This window comes from Poecilia reticulata, linkage group LG16 (genome assembly GCF_000633615.1).
Source record: "Poecilia reticulata strain Guanapo linkage group LG16, Guppy_female_1.0+MT, whole genome shotgun sequence".
NCBI classification, from domain to species: Eukaryota; Metazoa; Chordata; class Actinopteri; order Cyprinodontiformes; family Poeciliidae; genus Poecilia; species Poecilia reticulata.
Genome location: NC_024346.1, coordinates 22,832,122 through 22,859,227, shown reverse-complemented (window position 1 = coordinate 22,859,227; position 27,106 = coordinate 22,832,122). Strand labels below are relative to the sequence as shown.

Genomic DNA, 27,106 nt, shown 5'->3' with positions numbered 1-27,106 from the left:
GTTTGCAACTACAACAGTTTCAATTTGACTTCCTTCTGAATATATATATATATATTTTTTTAAATTGATCCTGTGTTTACTTCCAACATTGTCTGTTGATTTGGACTTTTTACCGTCAGAGGCAGAGATGGATTCTTGACTATCGCCCAACTCTAAAATTGTAGGAATAGATCTGAGGGACCGTACACAAATGTACAAGACTAGGTCAATACTAAACCCAAAACAGATATTGGAGCAACAGAATCACCCTCTCAATAAGGACTTCCTTCCGGTTGTTTCCTTCTCGACGCAGGAATTTTTTCCCCAGGATGTAGAACAAATAGACTTTTAAAAAAAATCATTTGTCCCTACAGTTACAACATTTCTTAATGATTTCAAATGGCTTCCTCTCTCAAGTATGTATGGTATGGGGTTATGTAGGTAATGTGCTGCACAACAATTGACGGTTGGGGATAATAAAGATGATTGAATGACTAAAACCAAACTCGGCATTAGGCCTTTGTTTTTAACCACTCTTCACTGTTGTTTCCTGTGTTCCCTCCTGCACTCCCCCAAGTTTCACTTAGTAAGTTTTCATATGGTAATAAACATCTGGATTATGTTTGGTTCCACTAAAACCACTCTAGATGTTTTCAAACAAGATTTTTAAAATATATTTATATATTTTTCCCATATAGTCACATTAAATAACCACTTAAACTAAAGTAACGGTTCAAAGCTTTCTAAAATAATAAAAGAAATCTCAAACTGAGCTTTTCATGACTTTTTACTTGCCTGTCTTTTTCTCCCCAAGTGGTATTTTCTTCGTCACTGTCACTTGAAGCCTCCATAATGAGTACTCTCTCTCCTGTGTCACCGGTCTTTCCATCAGCTGATAAACTCCCCTCAGGAGAGGTCATCTGGGTGTCAGACGGGGAACTGACAATGCCAGAGTCCTCGCCCTCTGCCGCACCTTCAGAAGGAGTATAACCTTGGTCGGGAAGGCTGCTGCCAACGCTGCTGCCGCCTAGAGAAAGAGTTTCAGCCTCAGGCGCTGTGGTTTCTTGTTTCTGGACAATGGATGAAGCCTTTTTGGAGTGAAGCCAACCTGGAGGACAATAGGTAGAAATGATTTGTATGAATACAGAGTGTTAACACACAATTTTGAAGTGTTAACCAAGGTTAAAAAAAAAAAAAAAGAGAAAATTAAAGACTTTCCAGGGCACACCTTTGTTAAGTAAGACAGTGCCAATGCCAATAATTCTCATTCCCTATGCATCTCTCACGTTCAGAAATATAACCCATAACCCGAAAGGATGAGAAAGGCAAGAGTGATTTTGTGTAAAAAAAAAAAAAAGAAAAAAGAAAATGAGAGGTTCTGAAGATGTGGTTTACTGGAATAAGTTTTAAGATTGATCCTGACACCACTCACACATACATGCAAACCAGAGAGCATATGATAAATATGCTAAACATGCTTGGGGCACGGCCCTTTGTGGTTTAATAAAATATTTTATATCATGTGGAGATTGACTTACTGTAAACAAACCCTCTTAATTCCATTTTTAACATAGTCCTCAACTCTTTTTGGTTTAAGGGAAAGGGTGGAATTGCCTCATACCCTCTCATCTCTTCGGTACACTCATTCACTGGTCAGTTCTGCGGCTTCTGGGAAATGTATTTAGAGTGTCACTGATCTCATTGAACTGTCGGCCAAGTTAATAAAAAAAATAAACGTTCTGTTTGTCAGGCCTTCTGTAGTTACGCCTGGTCGAAATGCCTTCAACAGTGAGTGATCTTGTTTTTTTTATCACCGATGTAAGTGAGAGCTAAGCATCACTCTGGACATGCACTGTGGTGAAAAAAATAAAAAAATAAAAGGAAAAGTGACCTAGAGTATTTTCATGTGTATTAGGAGTGTAAGCTCTAGGCCTTGTCCGAATGTTGAGCAGAGAACAGTCAGTTCCAGGAGATGTGGTGATGACTCACAGGGCTGTCCTCCCAGCTCCTTCCCAGCAACTGCTGAATCATGCCAGTTACAGCCACAATCTGCACACGTTCACACAACACACACAGGGTAACACACACAAGCATGCACGCACTCTACCATTAACACACAAGTAAACAGACACGCAGCGTTCTCAAATCTTCAGCTCAGAAAGGACCTTGAGTACATGCATCTGTTAAAGATAAACCAAACACGTCTTCACTCCCAAGCTGTCAACTAACTATACACACACACATGCTATTAGTCAGGACCTGACCACGGTTGTCCATGCAAGAAACCAAGTTAAAATAAAACTGTCTTGGTTCAGTTTTTAGTAGTTTGATTACAAAATACGCTTCAAAGGAAAAAAAAAAAAAAAAGTTCATTGCCAGATTTCTACTGACCTCGTAATTAGACATCCTTTTAAAGTTTGCAACATACCTCAAAAATTCAAATAAGATACAGTCCTCGATAAGATACATACGACACAACAGAGCACCACTGGATATTGTATTCACACACTTCACAAAAAGTACTGCTTTCAATAAGATAAGTTTAAACAGTTGCCTGGAAAAACAAACTATACAGCAAACAGAATGCTCTCATAACTGTACACATGATTCCTAAGGAACTTTGTTTAAGGCTAGATTGTTTTTATTTCCAACCAAGATGTCAGATTTACAGCACAACTCAAAAATGTCTTTTTATATATGACTTTTGAATAAGAAAAAAAAAAAATCTGAGGCACTGACATGTAGACAACTGTGCTACTTATTTTTTCAAATCGAAAACCTTTTTGGAGGAGATATGGATGAAGTTGTCCTTATAAAAAGAGTAAAAAAAAAAAAACAGCTTCCTGATTGGCTCTAATACTAAAAAAAATCTGATTTTTCTTTGCCACTTTTCATTAAAGGCATCTAAATTACTCAAACACATTAGCTGACATTAGGCACTTTGCTTTTAGTTTAGATTAGATAAAGGTTGGGGACGGCAGGAGCAATCTTTAAAGTCAGGGTCACCGAGTCTTTAGGATGAATTTACAGTGGCAGTGTATTTTGGTATTTGATTCTTTATTTTACAACAAAGTGTGATATTTGCATGTAAAAAGTGTCATATAGATAAACGTTCTATGATTACTTAACTCAATTTTCTATTGGATTCAGATCCACCACTATTAAAGAACATTTAGCACATGCTTTTTCTTATCGTCAGTGTTAGCTACATTTAACTCTTGAATTATATATAACAAAAAAATCTATTCTCTCTTTGAATCTAAAGCCTATATAAATAACAACAAAAACCATGCTTCACATAGATTACAACCTCTGATACCAACACCAATTAAAGCATTTACTCAAGTTTTAGATTTCCAAACCAACGCATTACACCAAGTACTCAAAGACAAAATGTCCAGCTATTGATCTATAGCTATCACATATATCTGCAGTATCAGATAGCTTTGCCTCACTCTCCTCAAACCGCATTCTGAGTCCACTCACAACATGCTCTGAACTCATACAGAGTCAAAAGAAATGTGAAACCATGCAAATTATGTATAACACATATCATTTTTTTAAGAAAACACCCAAAGCCTCCTTTGAAATGCTAACAAGATGTAGATATGAAACTATAGCTTTCAACTAATGAAATGGAGCAGCTTACAAAGGATGTACTAGAAAGTCCAACAGAAATAAGGCAGGGTTTAAACAATAAAAATGAGTTGATGACAGAGGTTTGCCAAGGCGAAGAAAGAACTGAGCCAGAGAAAGACTTCAGGAGTGTTTGGGTCGCAGACGCACAGGTCCACAGCAGTACACTACAAAGAGGGTGCAGGGCAGGGAGCAGAAGAAAGAACAGATCAGATTATAGATGAAAGCATCAAACATTAAATTGAGATGGTACAGTAACGACAAAAGGGCAAATAAGGAAATTAAATAGAAAATTCTACTTTAGTCATCTGCCATGGCAAGGTTGAGGACATGTACAGTAACAGATGGTGGCTCAGCATCACTCAGCAATCTCCTCCGTTATGCACTTCATATACTCCGAGTTACTGAATAAATGCACACAGCAAAAACATTGAAGGCACTTCAACTGATTGGTGTTGACCTTAACTGGACATAGCAGACCCTGATGGACCAACGTGGCTTTGAGATTGACACTCATAGATATGGAGTGTCTTGACCTTGTAGGGACCCAGCATCACTCGCTCAGGAGAGGAGAAATGGAAAGTGCATTAGGACACATAGTATTTACACACATGCATACGAGTTGGATAGAAATTTAGACAGACGTCCATTTGTGTCTCAGGAGAGCAGCTTCTAGGAAAAAATAAAGCAGAACTACAAAGAGAGGATGGCAACAATCCATGCGGATCCCACACAGGGGAACTGCTTCTTCCACTTCCATGTGATCCTGTGGGGTCATGCAGTTTGCAAGCACAACCGGAGGAGGGGAAGAGAACACGAAGGAACAGATAACCTAGAGGTTAGGGCAGGCTGTTTTAGCTCTCATGTTACGGGGTTACAGCCCATTTTTTTCAAAGTCAAAATTCCATACTTATCCACAATCAAATGTATGAAGTTGGAGGGCCTTTTAAAACCCAGTTTACCACATTTATGCAAAGTTAATGAATTTATGGGCAATATTTCTCCATGGGTAATACAGTAAACATGGTGTTAAAAGACAAGGAAGAGGAACAATAAAAGAAATGAAGGAAAGACGAATAAACATGGGGACTGATGGATGGATATAAACTTGTTTTAAAGAAAACAATGTTTGGGTAGTAGCCCACTGCAAACTATCTTTCTTTGCCATGGCCACACTTGCAAGGTGAGGAATCTTTTAATAGTCAGTTTATCCAAGTGAGAAACAAAGAACAGGCAGTCCCTCCACTGTTTTCAATTCTTACTGAGCAGGAGAAGCAGGATTAGGGTTACGGCCAGTTTGGGGTTCTGCAATTTTCCACATTTTCAAATGTTTGTGCTGCAGTAACCAAATAGAAGTTGGGGGTGGGGGGGGGGGGGAACAACGCATAAGATACAGTTTGGTAGATATTTATATCTACGAGCCTAACCATAGAAAGGTTGAGAAATTCTGCTTGGTATAATTATCTCCCATTTTAAATTTCCACAACAAGAGTATGTGTATTTTAGTAAATTGAGGGAAGAAACCACAAGCATTTCATTAAAAGAAAAACAAGCCGACAGGCAGGATTAACTGAGCGGTAAAAACCTAACTTTGGAAGCATAACAGAGCTGAGACAGGCCGCTTTGTTATAACTTAGTGCGAGTTGATGTATGACAGCAAAATAATGCGATCACCATATGAGCTAATGAAGACGATCACTGAGACATGTATAATAATACGAACACCAAAGGGACACTTCAATGAGAGACTAGTTTTAACATGATGTATTATTATTTCTACCCTCGAGCTTGTGAAGATTAAACGATTTGAAAGGAAGACTTTTCTGGCCTGTAGGTAAATTTGTTCTTCTGATTAGATTAATTTGTGTTTTCAGCTTTCTAGCACTGTCACCGAATGTGTGCTGCATGTATTTAATTTGCTCTTACTGACAGAGATATCAGATTGGCACCACGCTGCCGTTGCACAAGAAAGAGATACGAATCAGGTGTGTCAGTTCGCTTCGCAAAAACGCAGCCAACTCGCAGACGTTAAATTTGCTTTTGCAATGGCTCGTTTAAGCGAGCCTCACACCTGTTTTGCTGCTCCTACGGCATCTTGTGAACTCTGCAGTCACTGTTTGAGAGCCCAGTGCCAAGGAGACGCACAGGTCACGATTGTGCTTTGTCAAAGGAGTGGAACGAAAATACAGCCCCAGTAGAAATGCAAGTATTACTCCTGTGAGATTTCATAGCAGGGTAAATCTATCTTGGGTACCAACGGTTACCAGGGGATAAACAGGTTTAAGAAAAGTGACACCAAGAAAGGAAAAAAAAACAAAAAAAAACATGCAACTAATTTAGTGAAAGAAAAATGCAGCTGCTAAAATGTGCACACAGTTCGTGTGTTACCAGCAAACAGAGTAACTGGGCCAAATTTAAAGATGGCAGACTTGATTTTTTTATTACATATAATAGAGAGGACATATGGAACATGGTGTGCTGAGAGAAGGAGACCGGTCTGCAGAGCCATTAGATTAGCACGATTCACTGCAAACGCAGGAAGCAACTATATTTAATTTATGTTCAGACCCTCAGATAATGGGACAGATTGTTTGCAGTCGAAAGTACAAATTCAGCACATAAAAATGCAAGTACGAGACAGGTGTTATTTTTGATAATCTCTTTAACAACATCCCTGAATTCAGCTGTGTGGCAGGCAAAAGAACACATAGCAAGGCTATGTGCCCATCTGCCAATACAGTGGTTATATCTGAGTAAAAACCTGAACAGAATGTGTTGACTATCCAAGTTAACTGGCTGGAGATTGTGCTGGTTAAAATGTTAGCATTAAGAATAAATGCAGAATGGTGGACAGACATTAAAGACCCGAAAACTCCAACTGATTTCCAAATCTGTTGTTCATTTGCCTAGTAGAAGTATTAGGCAAGTCGTCCTGCTGTTGGCCATTAGGATTTGTAACTGGTGCTGCTCCCCTCAAGTGCTATTTGATCACATAGCTTTATAATGTCACTAAGATGAAAGAAAAAAAATTTTTTTTCAATAAATATAATTGGAAAAGACAACTTTAGCAATGTATTTTATGGATTCAGTAATTATCTTGATGACTACCTCTCATTCATTCCTGCCTTTTAAACTAGTCATCTCATACCTCAACGTTTCATCTGCTTTTATCTGCCTTTCCAGCAGCCCTCTTCTTCCTTAAAACTCTGCCAGCCTCGGTTTTTCTGCCTCGTTACCCCGCCGTTTCTGTCAAAACCTTCCCACGCTCTCCTCTCTACACTTCTGGCACCCTCACCCCTTCTCATCCTTTTTGAGGTCCGTGTATCTCTCATCTTTGCCCCTGTCAGACACGCCAATCCTCTGCTGGAGTCTCACTCTGCCACTGAGCTTATTCTGGGTTACGTAGAAGTCAATAAAAAAGGTCACCTAAAGGTCAGGAAATGTAAATCTACGACAGATTTATCTGCATGCAAATCCGCCACGTCTCTGAAATCCTGAGTGTGACTGCACGCATATGAAAGAAAGACAGATAAAGAAAAAGAAGGCAGAGACAGACGAAGCTTGAGAGATTGATAAGCCTAAATTCGAGACAAGGACTCCATTGTGTCAAGAACTGCGATTAAAAAAAGAAAAAAAGAAAAAAGTTCCACAAGTAGCTATCAAACACACGCAGGCATACAAGACTCCTTTCTCTTAGCTGGGTACATATGTCACCTCTCTGACAGGTAAAGAGTCAGATGTTTCTGCAGTGTGACAGCTCAGTTCTGCAGGGCAGACGGGTAGAAAACCTCAACTGGTAACTTGTGACTGTCTCACAGTGTCTTTGCCACAACAGTCAAAAGTTAAGTGAGCGCTACCTGAAATTTGTTATCTTTGTTCTTCAAATACTGTATATCTTGAATTTACGGTTTAACAGGAGTTCAAGAATAACATCTTATTGATTAGGATTTCTATTGTTTTTCTGAAAGCAATTTAGAGTCACAAAAGACATTTACCCATTCCGCTGTGTCTGTTGTTCTCCGCTTCGTCCAGTGCGAGATTCAGGGCCGACTCAGAGTCTGACCTGGAACTGCTGTCAGAACTTTTCTCTTTATTTTGTCGGGTGGCCGTCGTGCTGGTCTTTTTTATTGTGGGCTGGACCTGCAAAGGCCCACTGGCCGCGCTACTGGTGCTGCAGCGGGAACCGGCCTGGTCAAGGTCAACATCCGAGTCGTCAAGGCTGCGGCTGAGCTCGGAGCTGGAATCCTGCACAACCAGGCTGTCTGTGGTGGTGGTGCTGCTGCTGGGGGACGGAGAACTTCGGGGTGGAGTGGCATCGCGCACGGGCAGAGGTTTTGGTGCCTTTTCACCACGAGAAACTTCTGCTGCCTGCATGACCCCAAAGTCATCAGAGAATGTGGGCGATTGTGGTGTTCTGGTACGGGGGACTGGGGTGGGAATTTCAATGCTGCGGGGTTTGGAAACGGAAACAACAGTTGTTGAAGGATCATCAGAATCCAGAGCGATGGGGGAAGGCGTGGGTGGAGGAGGTGGAGCCTTTCTCTTCCTTTGGCCTTCTGAACTAGGGCCCTCCTAACAGAACATAGCAAAAAGAAGATGGTGTAAGGCATTTTATGCAAAAACTTTCTTCATACAGTCTTGTGACAATATTCATATGGTAATTTTTCACATCTTGTACAAGACGACCATAAACAATGTATTCCAGGGGATTTTATGTGACAGAACCGTGAACCATAATAATGGAGAACAATGATGATCAAAACTTCATCTTATGTTGTGATTTCAACTCCAAGACTTTTGAGGAAAGTATCCAGCAACCGTCTCCACTGGCAAGAAGCAACTCCATAGCATGATGCAGCCACCACCATATTTCCCCATGAGGATTTTGCATTTAGTTTGATGCGCGTTGTTAGCTTATGACCTACACAGCATTTTGCATGTGGGCCAAAATGTCTTGATGATGCTCTTCTATTTATTCTAACATCAAATTATGCATAGGTGGACTCTTTTGGAAATTTAGCTGATTTAAGTTTTTCATTTAATGTATAATCTTGGCCTTATGTAATCAAGTAACATCTTCCATGTATGCTGGGTGAGTTAACAGTGTTAATGTCTTTCTGCTTTTGGTTCATAGTAAACATAGACCCTATAGTATTAGCACCTCACCAGCTCTCTTTACCTTCTAAAACATTTACATGCTGCACTACACGAGTAGTGTTACCAAATTACAGACGTAAAGAGGCTAAGCGCTTGGTAGTTACACCTCTGCTAACATTTACTGTAGGAGATGCATATTGCATACTGTAATAAATATCAACTTAAACATAATGTATAATGGCATCTTTTCAACAATGGGTTTCATTTGGTGTGAATTCTGCCTTTACTGTGAGTCTACATGTGTAAATTGGTCTTGCATCTGTAAATTAGGCCCCTCTGCTCTTGAAAGGAGGGAACAGAAAAGAGATCCACTCCAAAAAATAGTAGATTTTGGCATCAACGGAGCACAACAGCATACACACCACTTTATTTTGGTAAAATTGGACACATATTTGGTGTCCACACAGTAACTAAGAGTCTTCCTGTCGATAGTTTCCCTGCTCTGGACTGTGGAACTCCACAGCTCCTCCAGAGTTACAATACCCTATTTGGTTGCTTCTCTGATTCCTACCTACCTGTCCTTGTGATTTACGTTTCCTTACCACTGTTCTCCAACAAACCTCAAAGGTCTTTCAAGGGGAGGTGTATTTAATTTACACACAACAGGACTCTGCTTATGTATTCGCCCTGCAGGTAGGTGGTTGCACTGAATTTTGTAAAAACACTAAATTGCTACACCCAACATAAAATTCCAGTAAAATACTTCAAGCATCAAGTTCTGTCACTGTAATTGAAAAATGTAGAAAATAAATTTCTGGATAAATTAATAGTTTTGCAAGTCACTGTGTATGTGTCTGGTTTAAGCATTAATCATTTAGTAAATCCAGCCTGTCAGGACTGAAACAATTTTACAGCCAAGTAATCAAATTGAGTGGAGTGCTGGCAGAGGTCTGAGTCTTTTAGCCATTAGTGTGTCAACATTCCTCTTCAATCGAAGACATTTAAGGTCTCCCAGCAATTAATTTAAAATGATGCGGTGGTATTGTAACAGAACACCAGTATGAACTTTTAACTCTGATATTTCTTAAGCTCTATCTTATTAAAAAAATGTTATTTAAAAATTAGAAATGTACGTTTTCTTTTATTCAAGTGACAATTATCCGAATTCACTGCATGTCATACACCAGTAGTCCTGAGTTTAAAATGATAATACAGCCAACAAACAGTTTCCTTTTAAGCTACACTAATGAGTTTTTAGCAAAGTTAGCATTCTGAAAGAATAAGCTAAACCAGATTTATTCTATGTAAAAGCAAGTGGAAAAGAAGTGAGTGGATAAAAACAGAAAGTGAGCAAGACAAAAGTTCTGAGTCTAACAAAATAAGTTACAAATGAACTAATTTTCTCTACAGGGAGACAAAGCCATTCACTTTCTTCACGAGGTCAGTGGTAAAAAATGCATTATTATTGTGATAAGACAAGGTATAGCAGAATAGATTTTAAATTTCCAAGTGGCTCTTGCCTTCTTTTTTTGTTCTCTCTGAAACTCAACAGACAACATGCCCAGAGTTGCACACAGGGTTGCATCATTCAGCAGGGCATGAAAGAGATCAGGCCACCTTGTCTTTCTGCAGGCACACAGGGTTCACACATGAACTCAGTGAACCCGGTGCATGGCATTCTATAGAAACCTGAATGTCCCCCCCGCCCCGTTCCAACTAGCTGTCCTTTTCTTCAAGGCTCTCCTGTTTTTCTCCCACCCCAGTATTCATATATACATGGAAATGGGCCAAAGTTCAGCTGCAATGGACGATTGACTTGCCTTGGGAGATGGATGTGCATACGTGAGAAGGCCCATGTGTTGTTTGTGTGCGTGTCCGTCTGTGTGTACATGAGTGTATTTATGCATGTATACGAGTTTGGGTGATTGTTTTCTCAACAGAATAAAAATACAGGACTGCAGTGAAGCCAATGTCATGAAAGGAGTACTTCATGGGGTCCACCTGACAAGCAGTTGGATACCCACTCATTTCTAATCATAATGATACTCTTGGCTTGAGCTGAACAGCATAGATAGGATTGTTAAGCAGCATTAAATGCGCGTTGCTCTCTTGAGCTTATGGCGCCATGACTGGGAATGCAGCATGCACTTATGAGTAGGGAATCAGAGATAAGGCTTCAAGCTATATTAAACCACATTTACAAGGCAATCTTTAGCCTCAAAAGAATTCACTGCGAGTTCCAAGTCATTTTCATGTGCTAAAGGTTTAGTTGCTAAGATCAGCATTTACAGATTTTTATTTTTGATCTTAAACAGACTTCACCACAAAGATGCTCTGTTTAGTTTCAGTTAAAAATAAACTAAAGAAAACAACAAACATGCAGAACTATGATGCTTCAAAGAGAAACCTAATCAGTGACAAACTAAAGGATAACAATCTTTATATTAATGTAAAGAAAAGATAAGAGAAAATACAGACACTATGTCAAGACATGGAAATACCAGCAATTTGTATTCCTTTGGCTTTTGAATTAGATTTTTTGATTTAAAAAAAAGCCCAACAGAAGATAAGAGACGTTCCTTGTTTATTTAGTGTCTAAATAAAAAGACTACAGAGTAAGTTTACAGCACTTCGGAAAAGTTTACACTGCTTTACTAAATTTATTCCATTAACTGAGTCATGGATTTTTGACAGAAAGCTTTTGCTCTGGATTTTTCTAGGCCTAAATGTATATCCACATTACACTATTCAGATTTTTATTTGAAAATAAAAAAGACACCAATGTAGACTTTTTCTTCCACTTCAAATTTGTGCACTACTTTGTGTTGGTCCATCACATAGGGTTCCCCTTAAAAAATACATTGAGGTTTGATTTAAAAATGAAAAAATGAGAGCATTTTCAGGCGGTACCAATATGTTTGTAAGCCACTGTGAATGTGACACGATTCAAGCACACTAATCACAGCTGTTCAAGTCAGGAAAAATACACAGAAAGACAAAATGAACCAGAACAGACTGGTTTGTCTTTTACTTGTTCCACTTTATAACTTGTGAGAATAAGGGCCTAATGATTGAGCATACTGACCATGCAGGGCCACGCAAATAGATGCTTAAACCTGGCCAAGCTACTATTCGTCAGTTGCAGATAAGGGTCTTTTTAACAGAGCAACATTACAGCACTAATGTGGAATGCAAACTAGAGTATGCCCATCCATTAAACATTTTATTTGTGTGTGCTCGGGCTTGTCTACATGCAGGAGCTTACTCACAACTGCACGAGTTTGTGCAAACGCATGTACATGTCAAAGGTAAAAATAGCAGCCAAACACGCCGGACTCCAATGTCATAAACACCCTCAAAGCAGCAGGCTGGAAGACAGCTGTTGTGCGTTTCAGTGTCACTGTCATGATGAAGATGTAGGGTTGTGAGTGTAAGATGAAAGAGGTTTCACGTAAAAAGGTTTCAACAATGTATGTCAATGAGGGACGAGGGTGGGGGCGAAGGGTGCAGAAATGGATCAGGAGACGCACGGCTGACCCAGTTTCATTGTTGTCCAACCTGTTCTGCTATCCCACTGATATTTCAAGTTTTTTCTTACCCCTTTCCTTTCATCAGCAAGGAAAGATAATTACATTTATTTGCAGACTGGATGAAATTACAGCAGAGAGGCGATTGAAGTAGTAATTTAATTTAAAAGTAACCAAATCTGTAAAAACACAAAGTTTAAATATCTTTGTCATTTATTGAAAAGTCCGATATAGTCAACTCCTCCAATACAAAAACATTGTTTACAAAAAAAAATAAAAAATTCTAATTTAGACAAACTTTAAATCATAGCTACAACCCCAGCAATGCTCACATGAAAAACAAAGCCTAAGTTGCTTTGAACCTGACACAAACATTCACGTGTTTCCATTCATTTGTCCAATCTTCTCTGAATGACTTCATACATAACATGTTTGGACAGCCTCACGTCCAAACGTGTCCTACACAGGAGGGGCCAGGTTCCCCTAATCCTGGCCCCTTCCTCGTCCTCTCTCAACCGTCAAGGACTATGCACAAGAAAAGAAAGCGCATATTGTTTTCTTGTAATGAACCCTAGACTTCTTTTTCCATCGCATTACAGAATTCGGCTTCGCAATAACCGAGCACAACAAGAGGGTTCGGCGGATGGTAACACACAAAGCCCCCCCAAAAAAACTCTCCTCATTCACCTGTTGCAGTGTCGAGGTGGTTTCTTGAAAGATCAGATATTTCTCACATTGACACTAAAATAATGGCATATGGGTGCCATTATTTTTATGCCATTATTTTACACAACTAATGTATAAAAACAAAAAGAAAATGTACCATCAGACCTTTGACTGAAAATAGACTTATTTTATGGCTGAACTCATTCCTCTTGAAGAATAGTGTCATTTTATAGAATATTCAAGTAACTAAGTTACCTTAAGTCATTGTAAAAATGCCGTTTACATCAAACTTAAAAAAAAAAAAAAAGTGACTTCTCAAATCTGGCCTCTGTCTCTTTAAGGAGCTCCTACTCTTGCTGACACCACATGGTTTTCACATTTTATTACAAAAAAAAACCAACAACTTTGCACTTATGTTCAGATTCCTTGTTTTCTATGACTTTTCACTTCAATACTAACTGTAAATCCTGTTGCACCATGTTTCTACTAGATTTGCACATGAACATTGACTAGGCCGTTCTAACAAATGAACATTCTTCGATCTAAACCATTTTATTGTAGCCCTGGCTGTACTGTATGTCTACAGTTCAGCTTTGGTCTAATCTGGTCAGATCACCGTAACTTGCATCCATGTCCCCTTCCCAAGAACGTATTAGTGACAACCATTAAAAGTCAGCTTTTAAACTTCAAAAGCTGACAGCTTTTTTCTTATCACTCTTTTATAAGGCCATTTTTCTTTAACTTTCAAACAAATAAAGTTGTCAGGTCCAGAGAGTCATCCACCTGAGAAGTGGATCTCAACAGCCACTCCATATTTAGCATTAGCTCGGATTGATGCCCTCTTTGCTAGCTTGCTAGCATGGAAAGCCACGTCTTCACAGGTTTGCTTTCAATTTTCAGAAGACAGTCAACAGTGCTCTGAGATGATGTTTACTCAAGATGTTTGAAAATCTTGCATCTTTTATTCCAGTTCACAGTCATGCTCTACTTTCTGCTGGCAGCAAAGTTTGGGATTTTTCTGTTACAAAATGTCAAAAAATTCTGGGATTTAAATATTTTTGCATGTCACTGTACTGTACATCGGTACACAGAGACAAACTGTAACCTAAAGAAACCTACTGGAGAATGTAAAATACAGATGGATCTACAGGACCCAGAGCACCTGCTGTTTTCAGCTGTAGCACTATCCAACCAAAACAAGGGCTATAAAATAAGGACGGATATGGATAAGAACGTGCAGAGGAAGTGCTGCCTGTTGGTTTTGGCACCAGTGAACTTCTTTTCTAGTGCTTCCAACTGATTCATGAAAAAAATGTTTTGTTCCTGAAACATATTTGGAGAGATACTTTAGCTATGAGGCAGGTGGGTAAACATCCCATCTACATGCTTCAAAACCAATGTTGAAGATTGATATCACGCATCCTGAGAGCCCAGGATACTCTCCTTGAGTCACAGTGTACAGATTCACATTCAATTTATACCCTGTTGTTTCAATTTAAGCTGAAGCAAACAAAGCATGTTGCAAGGCTGAAAGATCCATGAATTTACTACACGGTACTTTACAGGGATCCAACAGCAGATGTCTGTTCATTATCTGACCGAAACAAAGCTGCATGTTAGATCGTATCAAAATTTGAGTTGATTATTTTCCCCTCTTCAATCTGTAGTTTGCAAAGTGAGAGATTGCATCACTTTGCAATCTTTAAGTCCTTCATAAAATGACTTAATAGATATTAAGTCCTTTAACTTGGAAACAAAAGTTCAAAAGCTGGTTATAAAATGATCATAAATACATATAGACATTATATTAAAAGTACAGTGAACAAATGGTCCTGCTACAACCACACCATCCATAAATTCTACCGAGCAAACTGGGAAGCAACTGGAAAACAAATTTCCACAGCTGACATGCCGCAACCATGACTGCCAGTTAACTGAACAACCTTTAAGGTTCATGTAACGAAATACATCATTCGATATTATGGCATGTCAGGGTCTGTAAACTCGAACAGACATCAGCACAGATGCATGTATGGCATCACAGTCCCCTGATCGCTCTGGCAGGTAGGAGAGTGGACACTGGACATTTTAATTAAAGCGTGTAATCAATCATATGAATGATGCACATTAAAGACAAAGACTAAAAACAATAAAATTGTGTTTATTCAATGTAAATGCAGTGTGGGTTATGGAAAAACCCACATTTGTAAGCAATAATCCAAGAAGCAAAAACTGAAAATCTCTTTTCGGACAAAACTGAAATATAAATGAGAAAAAATGTCAACTAATCCTCTGTTCTTTAAAACACACAAATTATCAGATAAGAAAGTCTAGCTTATATTTTAACGTTTTTAACTGGATTTGCTTTGAGGCTGGGAAATGGAGGATTTCCAGAAACAACTTTAAAATTACACGTTTTTTTTTAAATGAAAAATGTTAATTATCAACACTACGTCTATTAAAAATGTTTTAACTCCAAAGTAAATACTGAGATATTTTAGATATGTAATCCTATAATACGAGTAGCTTGCCTAAATTGCAACTTGATCTGTATTCGATTTGACTTTCTCAACGCCCCATCATCATTTCTGGCTCTTTTTTTCTTTTCCTCCATACTTCTGTCTGGGTTTCATAAGAAAAGCAACTTCTGAGAATACAGCCAGAAGGTTCTGTAACAGTAGCTGCATGACTCCAATGCTGAAAGGGAAAGAGTTGGAGCACAACAACAGCGACAGGAAGGAAAAAAAATCGACATTGAATTTGAAATACAATTTACATACATAACATAATGAGGTTGCAAGGTCCCCCTGCTGGCTTTAACACTCCTTTACTCCAGCTCTGTAATGCTACTTAGCCTGTTTTGAACTTTTACCCTGCCGTGTCCTTCTCGCGTAAGGTGAGAGCGGTCCCACAGGCAGCCATCCACACTGCATGCTGTACAGCAATGGACTGTTATTCAAGTTAAAGTAGTAGTTTGGGCAACTTTATCTACTGTAGCTTGATGCATTAAGTACAAATAATGTAATGTATGCCTTAATATTTCAGCTACTAAAGTAAAGAAACAGAAAGTGCATAAAATACGGTCTGTGCAGAGTGCTCTGTGTAACAAAACCTCCATATGTTCAAGACTGATCATTTGTAATAGTTTGTAAATACCCACTTGCCTTGAAATCTCCACTAAAATCAGGAATAAAAAGGTTCTAACCCTCATAATTCTGTCATTAAGGCTGTTTTTTTTTTCTTCTTCTTCTTCTTCTTTGACCTGCCTTCATTATCTCCATTGTATTGGCTTTATAAAGCTTTGTTATAGCAATCTCATTATTCCCATTGCCTGTTTTGTGATGTCAGTATCCATTACTACATCTTGCACATCAAATTAGTTGACCATATAAGCTTCCTTTGATCAGAGGGACCTTCGTAATGAGGACAGTCATAATAAATAGCTGTCCTCAGATGACCTGCTATTATGTTCCCAATATGCCCGTCTCTCCCAGAACACTCACGGATATGTTTATAACTGTATTTTTGCTGGTATAAAGGCAAAGATAGAGGTTCTTGGATACAATGCAGGGTGATAAAAAAAAAGACAAAAATACATTAAAAAAAAGCCTCCACAATTGCAAAAGTTTGACACGCTTAATGAGTGCACTCAAAATCGTGCCAGTTTTATAAGTTCAAGTTCTCCTCCACAGAATATCAAATTTCTTCAACCGCCTGCAGCAAATACATTGCTACGTTTCAAGCAAATGAAAAAGCGCAACTGTTCACTGTGAAGCGATTGGATTCGACACGTTCAGTTGTTTGACAGTATTAAGTCATGCAGGGCTCTTTAATGCCAATGCCCTTTAGAAGAGTTCTTGATCAGACCTGGCTGCTCTGGCAACCTTAACTGGCACGAGTTCAAATCCTTTTTAACAGCACGGATAAAAAATTTACAGGTCAGGCACAGCTGTGATCTTTGAGCATCTCATATTTCAGTACTGTCCCAAGATATATTCCTGCTGATTTAGAGTTTACAAGCTCACATCATCTCAGCATCTAATGTCAATGTACTATTCTGATGCAGCGATTTGCATACACTTCAAAAAAACACAGTGTACAGGTGGCGAATTGTTGATAAGACCAGCTAAGCCATCAACAGCTTGTCCTTGTTACACTTTAACACCAGAAATCCTCAGACAAGAAACATGAGATGCCACCAGCGCTACAGTGACAGCACTCTTGCAACAAGAGGACCCGTATAAATACATATGACACAGTTCACAGACATAGTAACGGTGGACAACAGCAAGATGGAGACATCTATTATTAGACCAGTCATCGGGTTGTCAGCTAGCCTTTCCAGCTCCTGCTCTGTTTAGCAGCGTCCCTGAGGTGTTGTTGTAATTTCGATCTGGTGTCAGCCATAACCCTCAGTCTGACAGGTGCAAGGATAAATATCAAATCTCTGTCTGAGCAAGTCAAATTTATAATTCCTAAAAGTAGCAAAAACAATTACACCAAGTGTCTTTGGAGTTGCAGTGCAAGGGAAAAAATGGGGATTTGAATATTAAACATTTATTATTTAGTAACAAATACACTAAAAAGTGTATTATCAGTGTTAAGTTTCATTCACATAGCACCAACAAGTTTTGGCCCTGCTGGTAAATACAAGCAAAAAGCAATAAAAATATGTATTAAAATAGCATGATCCCATACTGGAACAAAATTATAAAATCCTATAGTTGTTTTGAGTACATAGGTAAACTATTGCATTGGCAATAACAGTTAGTGTGAGTAAAAAAAAACAATTTAAGACCAATTTACCATTCCTGTAGTGCCTTGCAAAAGTATTCACACCCCTTACACTTTCCATATTTGATGACATTGGGGCACAAAATGGCCAAAACCTACATACATAAAATCTGTTTGTGCTACTTTGTGCTGATCAATCATACACTCTATAGTCTTGAGGTATGAGACAATGGGTTAAATATTCAACAACTATAAATACATTTACAAGACATTATATTTCCAGTTGCCACTTAAAATAGTACAAAGAACAAATGCTCCTGTTACATCCACATCATCTCAACAAAGTGAGAAAGAAAAACAAATTCCCAAAGGTGACGTGATGCCACAACCAAAACTGCCAGTTAATTGGACAACTGAGATTCTAACCCTCATAATTCTGTCATTAAGGCTGATGTTTTTTTCTTCTTCTTTGACCTGCCTTCATTACTTCCACTACAATGGCCTTATAAAGCTCTGTAAAAAAAATCTCATTATTCCCAATGCCTGCGTTGTGATGTCGGTATCCATTACTACAGTTTAACGCACCTGGATCAAATGATGGCTCGTTAGAATGCCTCAGAGGAACATTGACAAGCTGAAAAGGTTGTTACTACCACCAGGGAGAGAATTAAAACGTGCAGGATGCCGGCCCTCGAGGACCGACTTTGGGCACCCCTGCATTACTACATCTTGCACGTCAAATTTGTTGATCACATAACCACACACTGCAGTTGAGTTTGGTGTGAAACTAAAGAAGGATATGTGAAAAATAACTTTATGTTCGCTTTTTAGAATGGGAGAGGATACGTCATGCTGTGAGCTTGTTTCTCTAAAAATAGTTCCTGGTAAATTTGTAAAAAAAAAAAAAATGCTCTTGTCTTGCTCTTGTGTTTTTTTTTTTTTATCTCTCTGGCTTGAACCTACATTACATCACAGTCAGCTGTTTGGAGTCGGTGATACTTTCTCAGAAACAACTTCTGCTTCTTTGTACTCTTGTTTGTTTGTGTGCTTTAATTAAGCCAGAGAGAATAGCACAATTGTCCATGTTAACATGGGAATAATATTTCTCCTCAGTAACACTTATGAATACAGACTCCTCCAAATTCACAGAACCCTGTAATCAAATGAAGTGAGGATGTATATTAGTTGCTAAACAAAATTTTCCACCACAACGCCACTTTGTAGAGGACACAGTGGAGATGATTAATTCTAATCACGTCACCCACATGGAAAAAAGAGGGATAAAGCTGTTTTTTGCTTACATCAAGGTTGACGCTTTAAAACAGTTAATTTTTTTTTCCTTTTTGTTTTAATGCCTGACAATGTTTTGTATAATATATTTGAACACAAAGGATTTCCACAAATGCTTCCTGTCAAAATATATATTTTTTTTCACTCAAACTTTCAGAAGGACTGGTCAGGATTTGAACATGGATGCATGGATGAAGATCTGTGCAGATCTACAGTACATTGTAAAAGGACGGACGTTTGGAAGAGTTGTTTTGCATATGTACAAAGAACAATCACCCCTCTGATGTTCTGTACAATATCAGAGCACTAATGTTTTTAATGACAAATGTTAAGAAAAAAAAAATCAGTGTGCATCTACACCAACAGGTGTTCAACAAGTGCCATGCTTCGTCTCGCTAATGATTCCAAGTCTGAGCACTGCACAGTGTCTGCGTTTTTATCTCTTCACCTGATTGCTCTTAAAGCTTGTGTTTCCTTGGCTGGGTACTGGGACAGCAGGTGGTGCTGGGGCCCTTCTCTTCTTGGACTCAGCTTTGGCATGCATCGTGGGAATATCAGTGAAGGACTGAGACTGCTCCAGGGAGCCTGGATGTTCCTCTTTATAGGAGACCCCTGACACAGTGGACAGACCCTGAGGGTTAGAAGAAGAATGACAGGAGAGAAGAAATCAAATCTCAAATAATAAGAAAAAATACGTATGCGCATATGTGATACACAAATCTAGGCTCTATTTAATACCTTTATTATTGTAAAATGCTGAGAATCGAAATAGATCTTGCAATATTTTAAGATGAAATCTTCCTTCAAAGGATTGTTTTCATCTTTTTAATAATGATTTAGTCATTTCAATGTTTACCTTTAGTCTACCAAGTTTAATTCAAAGCTGCTACACAAAGAATTAATAATTTTCACATTACTGGCACTTCAAGCCCTGTGGGAGCATAAAGCTGTCTAAATCTGTCTAAATAAGGATCGCAAACACAAACGGATACTCAGAAGCATAAAGAGACCGACAATATAAGTAATTCTTTGGTCATAACTAATACTGCAGCATTTATGTGATCAAGCTGAAAGTGCAAGCTTACTTTCAAAGGGTGACTGCTCTTGACTGAATGTACTTCAACAGGAAAAAAAAAGGAAAAGGACTTGAATGTGTGATCAAAGACAGCCTTGAGTGCTCCTGAAAATCTGAGCCTCCCTGTGGCTCAGCTTGGTACAGAGACTTGGCACAACAGGGGCACCACACCAGGGTGTGCAGCCCCATGATCGAAGTAAAATGTTTAAAACCAAATTAAGCAATGGGTTCAGACAATGCCTGAATGTGAGATAAAAGAGCAAGAAGGAACATCGTGTTCCAATCACTTGAAGTAACAATACCCATGGTCAAAACATGCCATGATCAAGAGGAGCAAAAAAAAAAAAAGAGAAAAATGTAAAAACTTTAATAATAGCTTTAAAGGCAGTGAAGAAAAGGTATTTCTTTAATAAAGTCCCAGAACCAGAAGTAAAGAGAAGCGAGCTCAGACAACAACCACAGTACACTAGAGAGGTTTTTGTATTTTGCTGTAAAGAAACATTTTTCTACACTGTAATGCACAAAACATCCCACAGTCCTGACCTTAACTGACACACAAAAAATGAAATAAATCAGTAAAATACTTGCAAAATGGTACAACTCTTCTTTGACTGAAACAGTTGTTCTCTCTGTGGTCTGACAGATTTGTTCACAGGATGACAGGATAAGAGACAGGCAGAAGGAACTGTGGCAGGCAGCAAACTGAGTGATGAAAACACAAAAGGGACGCTTGAGGGGAAGCTGATACGATTTGAAATCCCCCAAAAAAGAACACATTTCAAGTCAAAAAAAAAAAAAAAACCATTTCAAAGGAAGAAATTCGAATGAACTCTATCTGACTTTTTCACCTGCTCGCTCCTTCTCCTTCGACCTAGTTAAAAACATGAAAACCGCGAGTGGGTAAACTAGATCAGAGGCACTTGGGAAGGGAACACAAGTCGGCATCGCATTCATAATAACGATGAGAGCAACACAAAAGGAACCAAGAGGAGCATCATTTACATACTGCATCTTGTAGTGATGCCCATTACTGAGAGCTATAAATAGAAAACAACACATTAGCAAATAACTTAAGGTACTTAAAAACAAAGGTGGCTTACGACGACAATTAAAAGCGCCAACGCCTGCTGCGATTTGAACTTTGAGGACTTGTTTTTGTGCTACCATTTAAAAGTCACCGAATGGAAAGTATGCAGTATTTCTCTGCCCTCTGGTTGAATCTTTCAAGTCGGTTTCATCTAAGATCACAAGTGCAAGTGTGTGATTGGAAGGGGAAGAGGGGGAAAAAAAAAAGCTATAAAGGCTGGGTATTTTATAGACCTCAGAAAATGAATAACTGACAGAATGCATGAGGGAGAAATACAGAAACCTTTTTAAAGACTTCAGCAGGGTTTGGCAGAGTGCAGAGGGAGAAGACATGCTCTCACAAATATTATAATGCAGTAGAGTTCATGCAGAGTTTATGGGCAAAGGGGATTTAGATCTTGAGTACTTTCAGAGAATAATTATAAAACGGCAACCTACTCTAAAACATGAATAAGTATCACCCAATATCAAGATGTAGCATATTTATTTAAGTATTTATTCCCCCTTAACTTGTTCCAAATCTATAACTTTAATCAGACATCCCTAAATAAATTAAAGACTAAAAACTGAAACAAAAAATCTGCTGCAGATTTTTTTTTTGCCAAGTAGTTCTGCAAATCCTCAAAGGTTTGTTAGAGTAGATTAGGCAAGAACCCCACTAGACAGAAAGAGTACAGACAAACTAAACCAACAAAGAGACGGTCTGTCCACTTAGACTGACAGGCCGAGCAACAACGCGTTAATCAGAGAATCAGCCACGAGACCCGCAGCAGAAAACTTCAGCTCAAGAATCTGCCAACAAGACAACCGTTAGTCTTACAGTCCACAAATTTAGCCTTTCTTGATGAGTGGCAAGAAGAAAGTCTTTGCTGAGAAGGGAGATATAAGAAAAAGGGAGGATATAAGAAAAAGTCAAGTGTGCACTTTGACACAGACCACGTAAGAGACATCAGCAAATGTGGAAGGAGGTGTCCTGGTTAGATGAGAGCAAAAGTGAACATTTTACGCACAGGGGAAGACTAATGCCGTCTACGGGCAGTGGCAGCATTATGCTGTGGGGTACTTTTCTTCAGCAGGGATAGGAAAGCTGATCAGAGTTGGTGTGAAAATGAAAGGAGCGATGGCTCGCGTTCCAGAAGGACATAATGCCAGAGGTACAGTTAAGCCTATCATTTAGTTTGAAATATATTTTTCATTCAAACTGGACTCTTTTTTCTTATCGTGGTTGGAAACGACACAGGCATATCCTAAAAGAAACTGGGTTTTTTTTTTTCACCATGTGGAAAGTCTTGTATAACATTTATACTGGGCCAACTGGAACTTGAAGACACTTGGATACGGCCTTGTAGCCCTTTTTTGAGTTGTGCCTACAACTCAGCACCTTTGGCTGATTTGTGAGCCATTACAATATGGACGACGGTCCATATTGTAATGCATGGACAGTTGAGTTGTCCACTCATTAAAACATCATGGTTAGTTAGTGTGATGTAGAATCTTTAATTTTTCCACTGACACACACTTGAAGGACACTCTGTTACATCAAATGCAAGCGAAACAAAAACATTTTTCTTTTTCTGTGCTGAAATCTGTGGCTCACTTTAGCATTATATTCTGTCACACAACTGAATTAAATTCATACTTTGTTTTAGTGTTTTTAATTAGCTTCCATTTGAAACAGAATTACCCAAATATAAAGGACATGTGAAATGTCAGAGTTTCTAGGACCACACACTCTTACCCTGAAATACACAGTAGTTTAGCCCTTAATGAACAATTACAGATAAGAGGCTGGGCTTTTATCTGTGCTAATGTAGCCAAGGTAGTGTAATTTGATGCCTTCAAGCTGATAACAGCGCGTATGCATGCGTGGATCTTTGTGTGTGTTTTGGTTCACAAATGCATGTGTGTGGTCTGATAACAGTCAGTGAATGAAGAACAATCATATCAGAGACAAAAGCCAAGCTGCATTGAGACCCACTGATGGCGATAAGGCCAAGAATAAATATATCTATAAATCAAACTTAGCTGCCACTGCCTTAGATACATTTTGGTATTTGGATTATATCATAAAGATGACACAATGCCCATTACATTGCGTTTTGCACGCATAAATCCTATCCATGCATTCCTTTTTTTTTTTTAAACACTTCCTGACTCAGTTCAAAAGTTTTCATTCTTAACATTTTCAAATAATTATGAGGCACACAATGAGAAATATGCTATAAAGCATCATCAGCAAGCAGACCAACAATGAAGGCAATGCACAGTGTTAGTGATATGACAGAAAACAGGAGGGTGGAGTCCAACCAGCAGCTTTTTAACTCAGTGAAACTGAACAGCAGCGAGCCGGCCAGTGTTTCTCTACCTAATGCAATTGACTCCCTTCTTAATGAAGTTATGGGTGTAACAAGCAGACCTCGGCAGCTGAGAATCTGCCTTACAGTGGCATGGTTACGAGAAGTTTTACGTTGATGTTTAAACCTGAAATAATTAGTTGCAAACGCATCTATCAAGGATTCTAATTTTACTAAACATTTTTAGATGTTCAATCAAACCAAGAAGCTGCTGATCTTAACCTTCTGACTATGTTTAGGAATAAGGTCCATTGCTCTCCACTTACTACTCTATTAATAATAACTGGTAAACCTGTCTATTGTAATTGTCCAACTTATAATTAAGTGTTTGCATGTAAAACAGGTTATTTTTCTACATCCACATGACAGAGGCCTGCTTACAAATGTAAAGACAGCTACTGCCCTCTGGAGGACAAAAGAAAACAGTGTCCCTTTACTGCAGTTATAGTGACCGACATTTTAATGACCCAGCTAGAAAAACATGTACTGCAACTCTGCATTTGGACTTTCATCAAAAGGATGCGCATAAGCCACACCATTGTTCAAGCATTCAGTGCTTCCAGTTGCATGTTAATTTATGCCTTTAAAAGACAGATAATGTCCAAGTTTTAATACTGGAAATATATGCATTTAATCAGAAAAAATAAATAAAAATAAAAAATCTACCCTTTTCTTGCAAATTTTCAACATCAGGAAATTTTTCCGTGACCACGTTATGCTTTCCAAAGAAAGCATCATATTAGTATGATCCTAATACTAGGTCAGACAAAAGATTAGACCCATCAACATATTAATGATTTTTACCTCACACAATACTGCTGAGCAAGAATAAAAGTCTTCACTGATTGGAAACAAAGCAACATTAAATTTTAACTAACTATATGCTAAGGACAAAATGAGTCCAACAACTTGCCGACTCAATACATGCTGCAATCAACTGTTGTGCTATTCACTCATAAAAATGGATAGTACTAGTTCAGATGAGATTAATAAATATATTTTAAATACTTACATTGAATTTTGAGTCTGAGTTTTGAACTGCAATGTCATCAAAGTCATCCATGTCCAAAGACTTATTGTCAGTCTGCAAATGGAAAGGAATACACACATGCAGCATTCAAAGACACACATGCATTTAGTGTTTTTCAAAGCATTTTCTCTGGTTGTTTACATTAGACAGCAATCTGATCCTCAACCTCATCATTGTTGTTAAGAATGCAATCTTAAAAATGCATCTTTCTGATGAAAGATGAATTTTTGAGACGGTCTCAAGCAGAAATCAGACACATTTGTGTTCAGATATTTTCAACAATATAGAAATAGCCATTTTGTATCTGTCCAAAAGTATGACCGTAACTCAAGGAATGTGCCTTACAACTTTGTTCAGAGGCTTTAGATTTATACACAATACAGGTTTACTTTTGACTAGGAAAATAAATTTAATTAGATGTTAGGTTAGTTGACTCCCTACATGTGACATTTAAAATCTTACCTTTGATTTCCTTTTGCTGAATGGGAAAATATTTAGCAACCCTTTCTTTTGGGGTCTTCCCAGACTGGTAGTACTGGAATAAAAAGAATCTACAAAAAACAGAAAAAAGTAGAGGAAGTGGAGTTAGATATGGCATCATTAATGAGTCATATTAAGAGTTAGGGGCCAGTGTTATTCTGAAACTGTAGCAATGCATAAATCACAGTTATAAAGAAGTCAGAGTGTTTTTAATAACTAAACATTCAATTTAAATTGTTATTTACATTACTTTACACAAAAACATCCAAAAAGTGGTTTTAATTAATGAAAAAACGAATTCAATTGCAATATCTTACTTTATTACCCAGCAGAGGGCACCAAAACCCAACTGTTTTCAACCAGTTTTAATTAACCTTCACATGTTAAACTGATGTTTCCAAATAAAAATGCTATTTTCATGCTATCCTACTGAGCAGTGATGTGATTGGTCTCTAAATTAGCAAAGTTAATTAAGTTCATTACAATTATTCAGAAATAAAAGGTGTCACGTATTACAATAAGAACTTCACACCATTTATTTTTTTACATAGTTCTTACTATAAGCATCCTACGAAGCTTAATAAAAGCACTAAAGACTTTGTTAATGAGGAAGCAGCAGTAGATTGGATTAAACAGCCATTGGGGGTTAGTATAGACAACATTAGCACCAGCAACATGGAGGACGTATACCTGAGTTGTTCAGAACAGGGGCAGAAGCCATTTTAGGCTGTAAAACTGGAAAAAAAAATTTTACAAACAGACTGATAAATTGTTTGTGCTCTGTGGAGACTTTCAAACATCTAAAAATGCAACACAGACTAAACTAATGTGGAGAATACTCACGCAAATAATAAACAATTTTACAGTACCCAGATGAAAATATGCATGCTCTTGTGTTTGAAATACACCAAAGTGTGATGTGATAATGTACATATCTAGGATACTAAGACTAGTGAATAAGTTTGAAATTAAGCAAACGCTCCTCCTGCCAGGAGACTGCATGCATACCAGTAGTTAACACAGCTGGATGCTAAAAATTACATAACTGCATTTGACCATAAATATGACTAAATATGACATAATGTTTTGCTTGCATCATTCTGCGCCACACCAAGAATTTCTGTGATAAAAACAGAATCTCTCTGGCTTTGGTTTCTCAGCACGACATGAATCATAAAATCTGACCTTGAATCCAAACGCAACTGAACAGATAAGACAAAATATCCATATAAAGCAAAATCTATTTGACATTTGTCACTGAAATCGCCGTCGTAAACACAGCACCACATTAGAATTAGCGTTAAGGTTAGCGGGTTAAGGTTTACCTAGACTCTGATCGTGCACGTAGAGTTCTTTGATGCCCAGCTCTGTCAGAGATTTGTCCAACGGTAACTCGTGGCGACTGACGCAGTCTTTCAGGAGCAGGACATGTGCCGGGTCAAAATCACACTTGTCACAGATGGCCGGTATCAAAGCCTGGAGCGGAACCAGCGGGTTGACCCGTAGGACGGCCTTCTGGTTGCCGTGGAAGTTCACCATCAAACGCACAGTTTTCTGACACAAAGGAGATAATGATGGACACAATTAGTCAGTAAATCCAGGTCTACTGGTCAGACAAAAGCCTCATTAAGTAAAAATGTGCCAGTCAGTGAAAAAATTCCAATTGTTTAGTTGGACAATGGGAAAGTAGAAAAATAGCTGGTTGCACTTCTAATAAAAGAAAAAAGTTGCCGATGCTTGATGGAAAGATTGAAACAACAGAAAACATTAAGTATGTGATGCTTTTAAATGACTAGCGTGTCATATGCACCAAGTCTGTTTACCAGTTCACATCTGTTCTGCACCTGCAAGTCTTCCTCCATCATCTGCAGATCACAGAGAGTTTGAGACTCACAAATTCCCTTCATTACTGACGACATGACGACTCTGGGACAATATCTGATGAAAAAGTTGATTGAGTCCATGCCTTATTGGATCAGAAGGATTTGGCAGCATAATGGGAAATAAGTGTTTGCAGCTAATGATTATTTTAGTAAGCAGTTATTCCATCAAATATTCTGACGATTAACTGGATTTAAAAAATTGACACATTCTGCATATTTTTCATTTAATCACTGCAGCTTATTTTATTAAATATTAGAAATGCATAAAA

The 27,106-nt window shown here is 38.3% G+C and overlaps 1 protein-coding gene across 7 annotated transcripts in view; it reads right to left on the bottom strand.

Annotated features, from left to right (window-relative positions):
• The window catches only part of cobl (cordon-bleu WH2 repeat protein), a 54,272-nt gene that overhangs the window by 10,011 nt on the left and 17,155 nt on the right, over positions 1 to 27,106 (bottom strand). For 5 of the 7 annotated variants that reach the window (XM_008432144.2, XM_008432147.2, XM_008432151.2 and 2 more), the window contains 7 exons: positions 26,280 to 26,508; positions 25,645 to 25,689; positions 24,937 to 25,025; positions 24,457 to 24,528; positions 19,378 to 19,560; positions 7,611 to 8,187; positions 775 to 1,087 (listed from right to left, as the gene is read on the bottom strand). In XM_008432144.2, the coding sequence (XP_008430366.1) occupies positions 775 to 1,087; positions 7,611 to 8,187; positions 19,378 to 19,560; positions 24,457 to 24,528; positions 24,937 to 25,025; positions 25,645 to 25,689; positions 26,280 to 26,508 (1,508 nt within the window). The remainder of the gene's footprint in view (positions 1 to 774; positions 1,088 to 7,610; positions 8,188 to 19,377; positions 19,561 to 24,456; positions 24,529 to 24,936; positions 25,026 to 25,644; positions 25,690 to 26,279; positions 26,509 to 27,106) is intronic. The other 2 variants (XM_008432150.2, XM_008432149.2) reach the window with 2 other exon arrangements.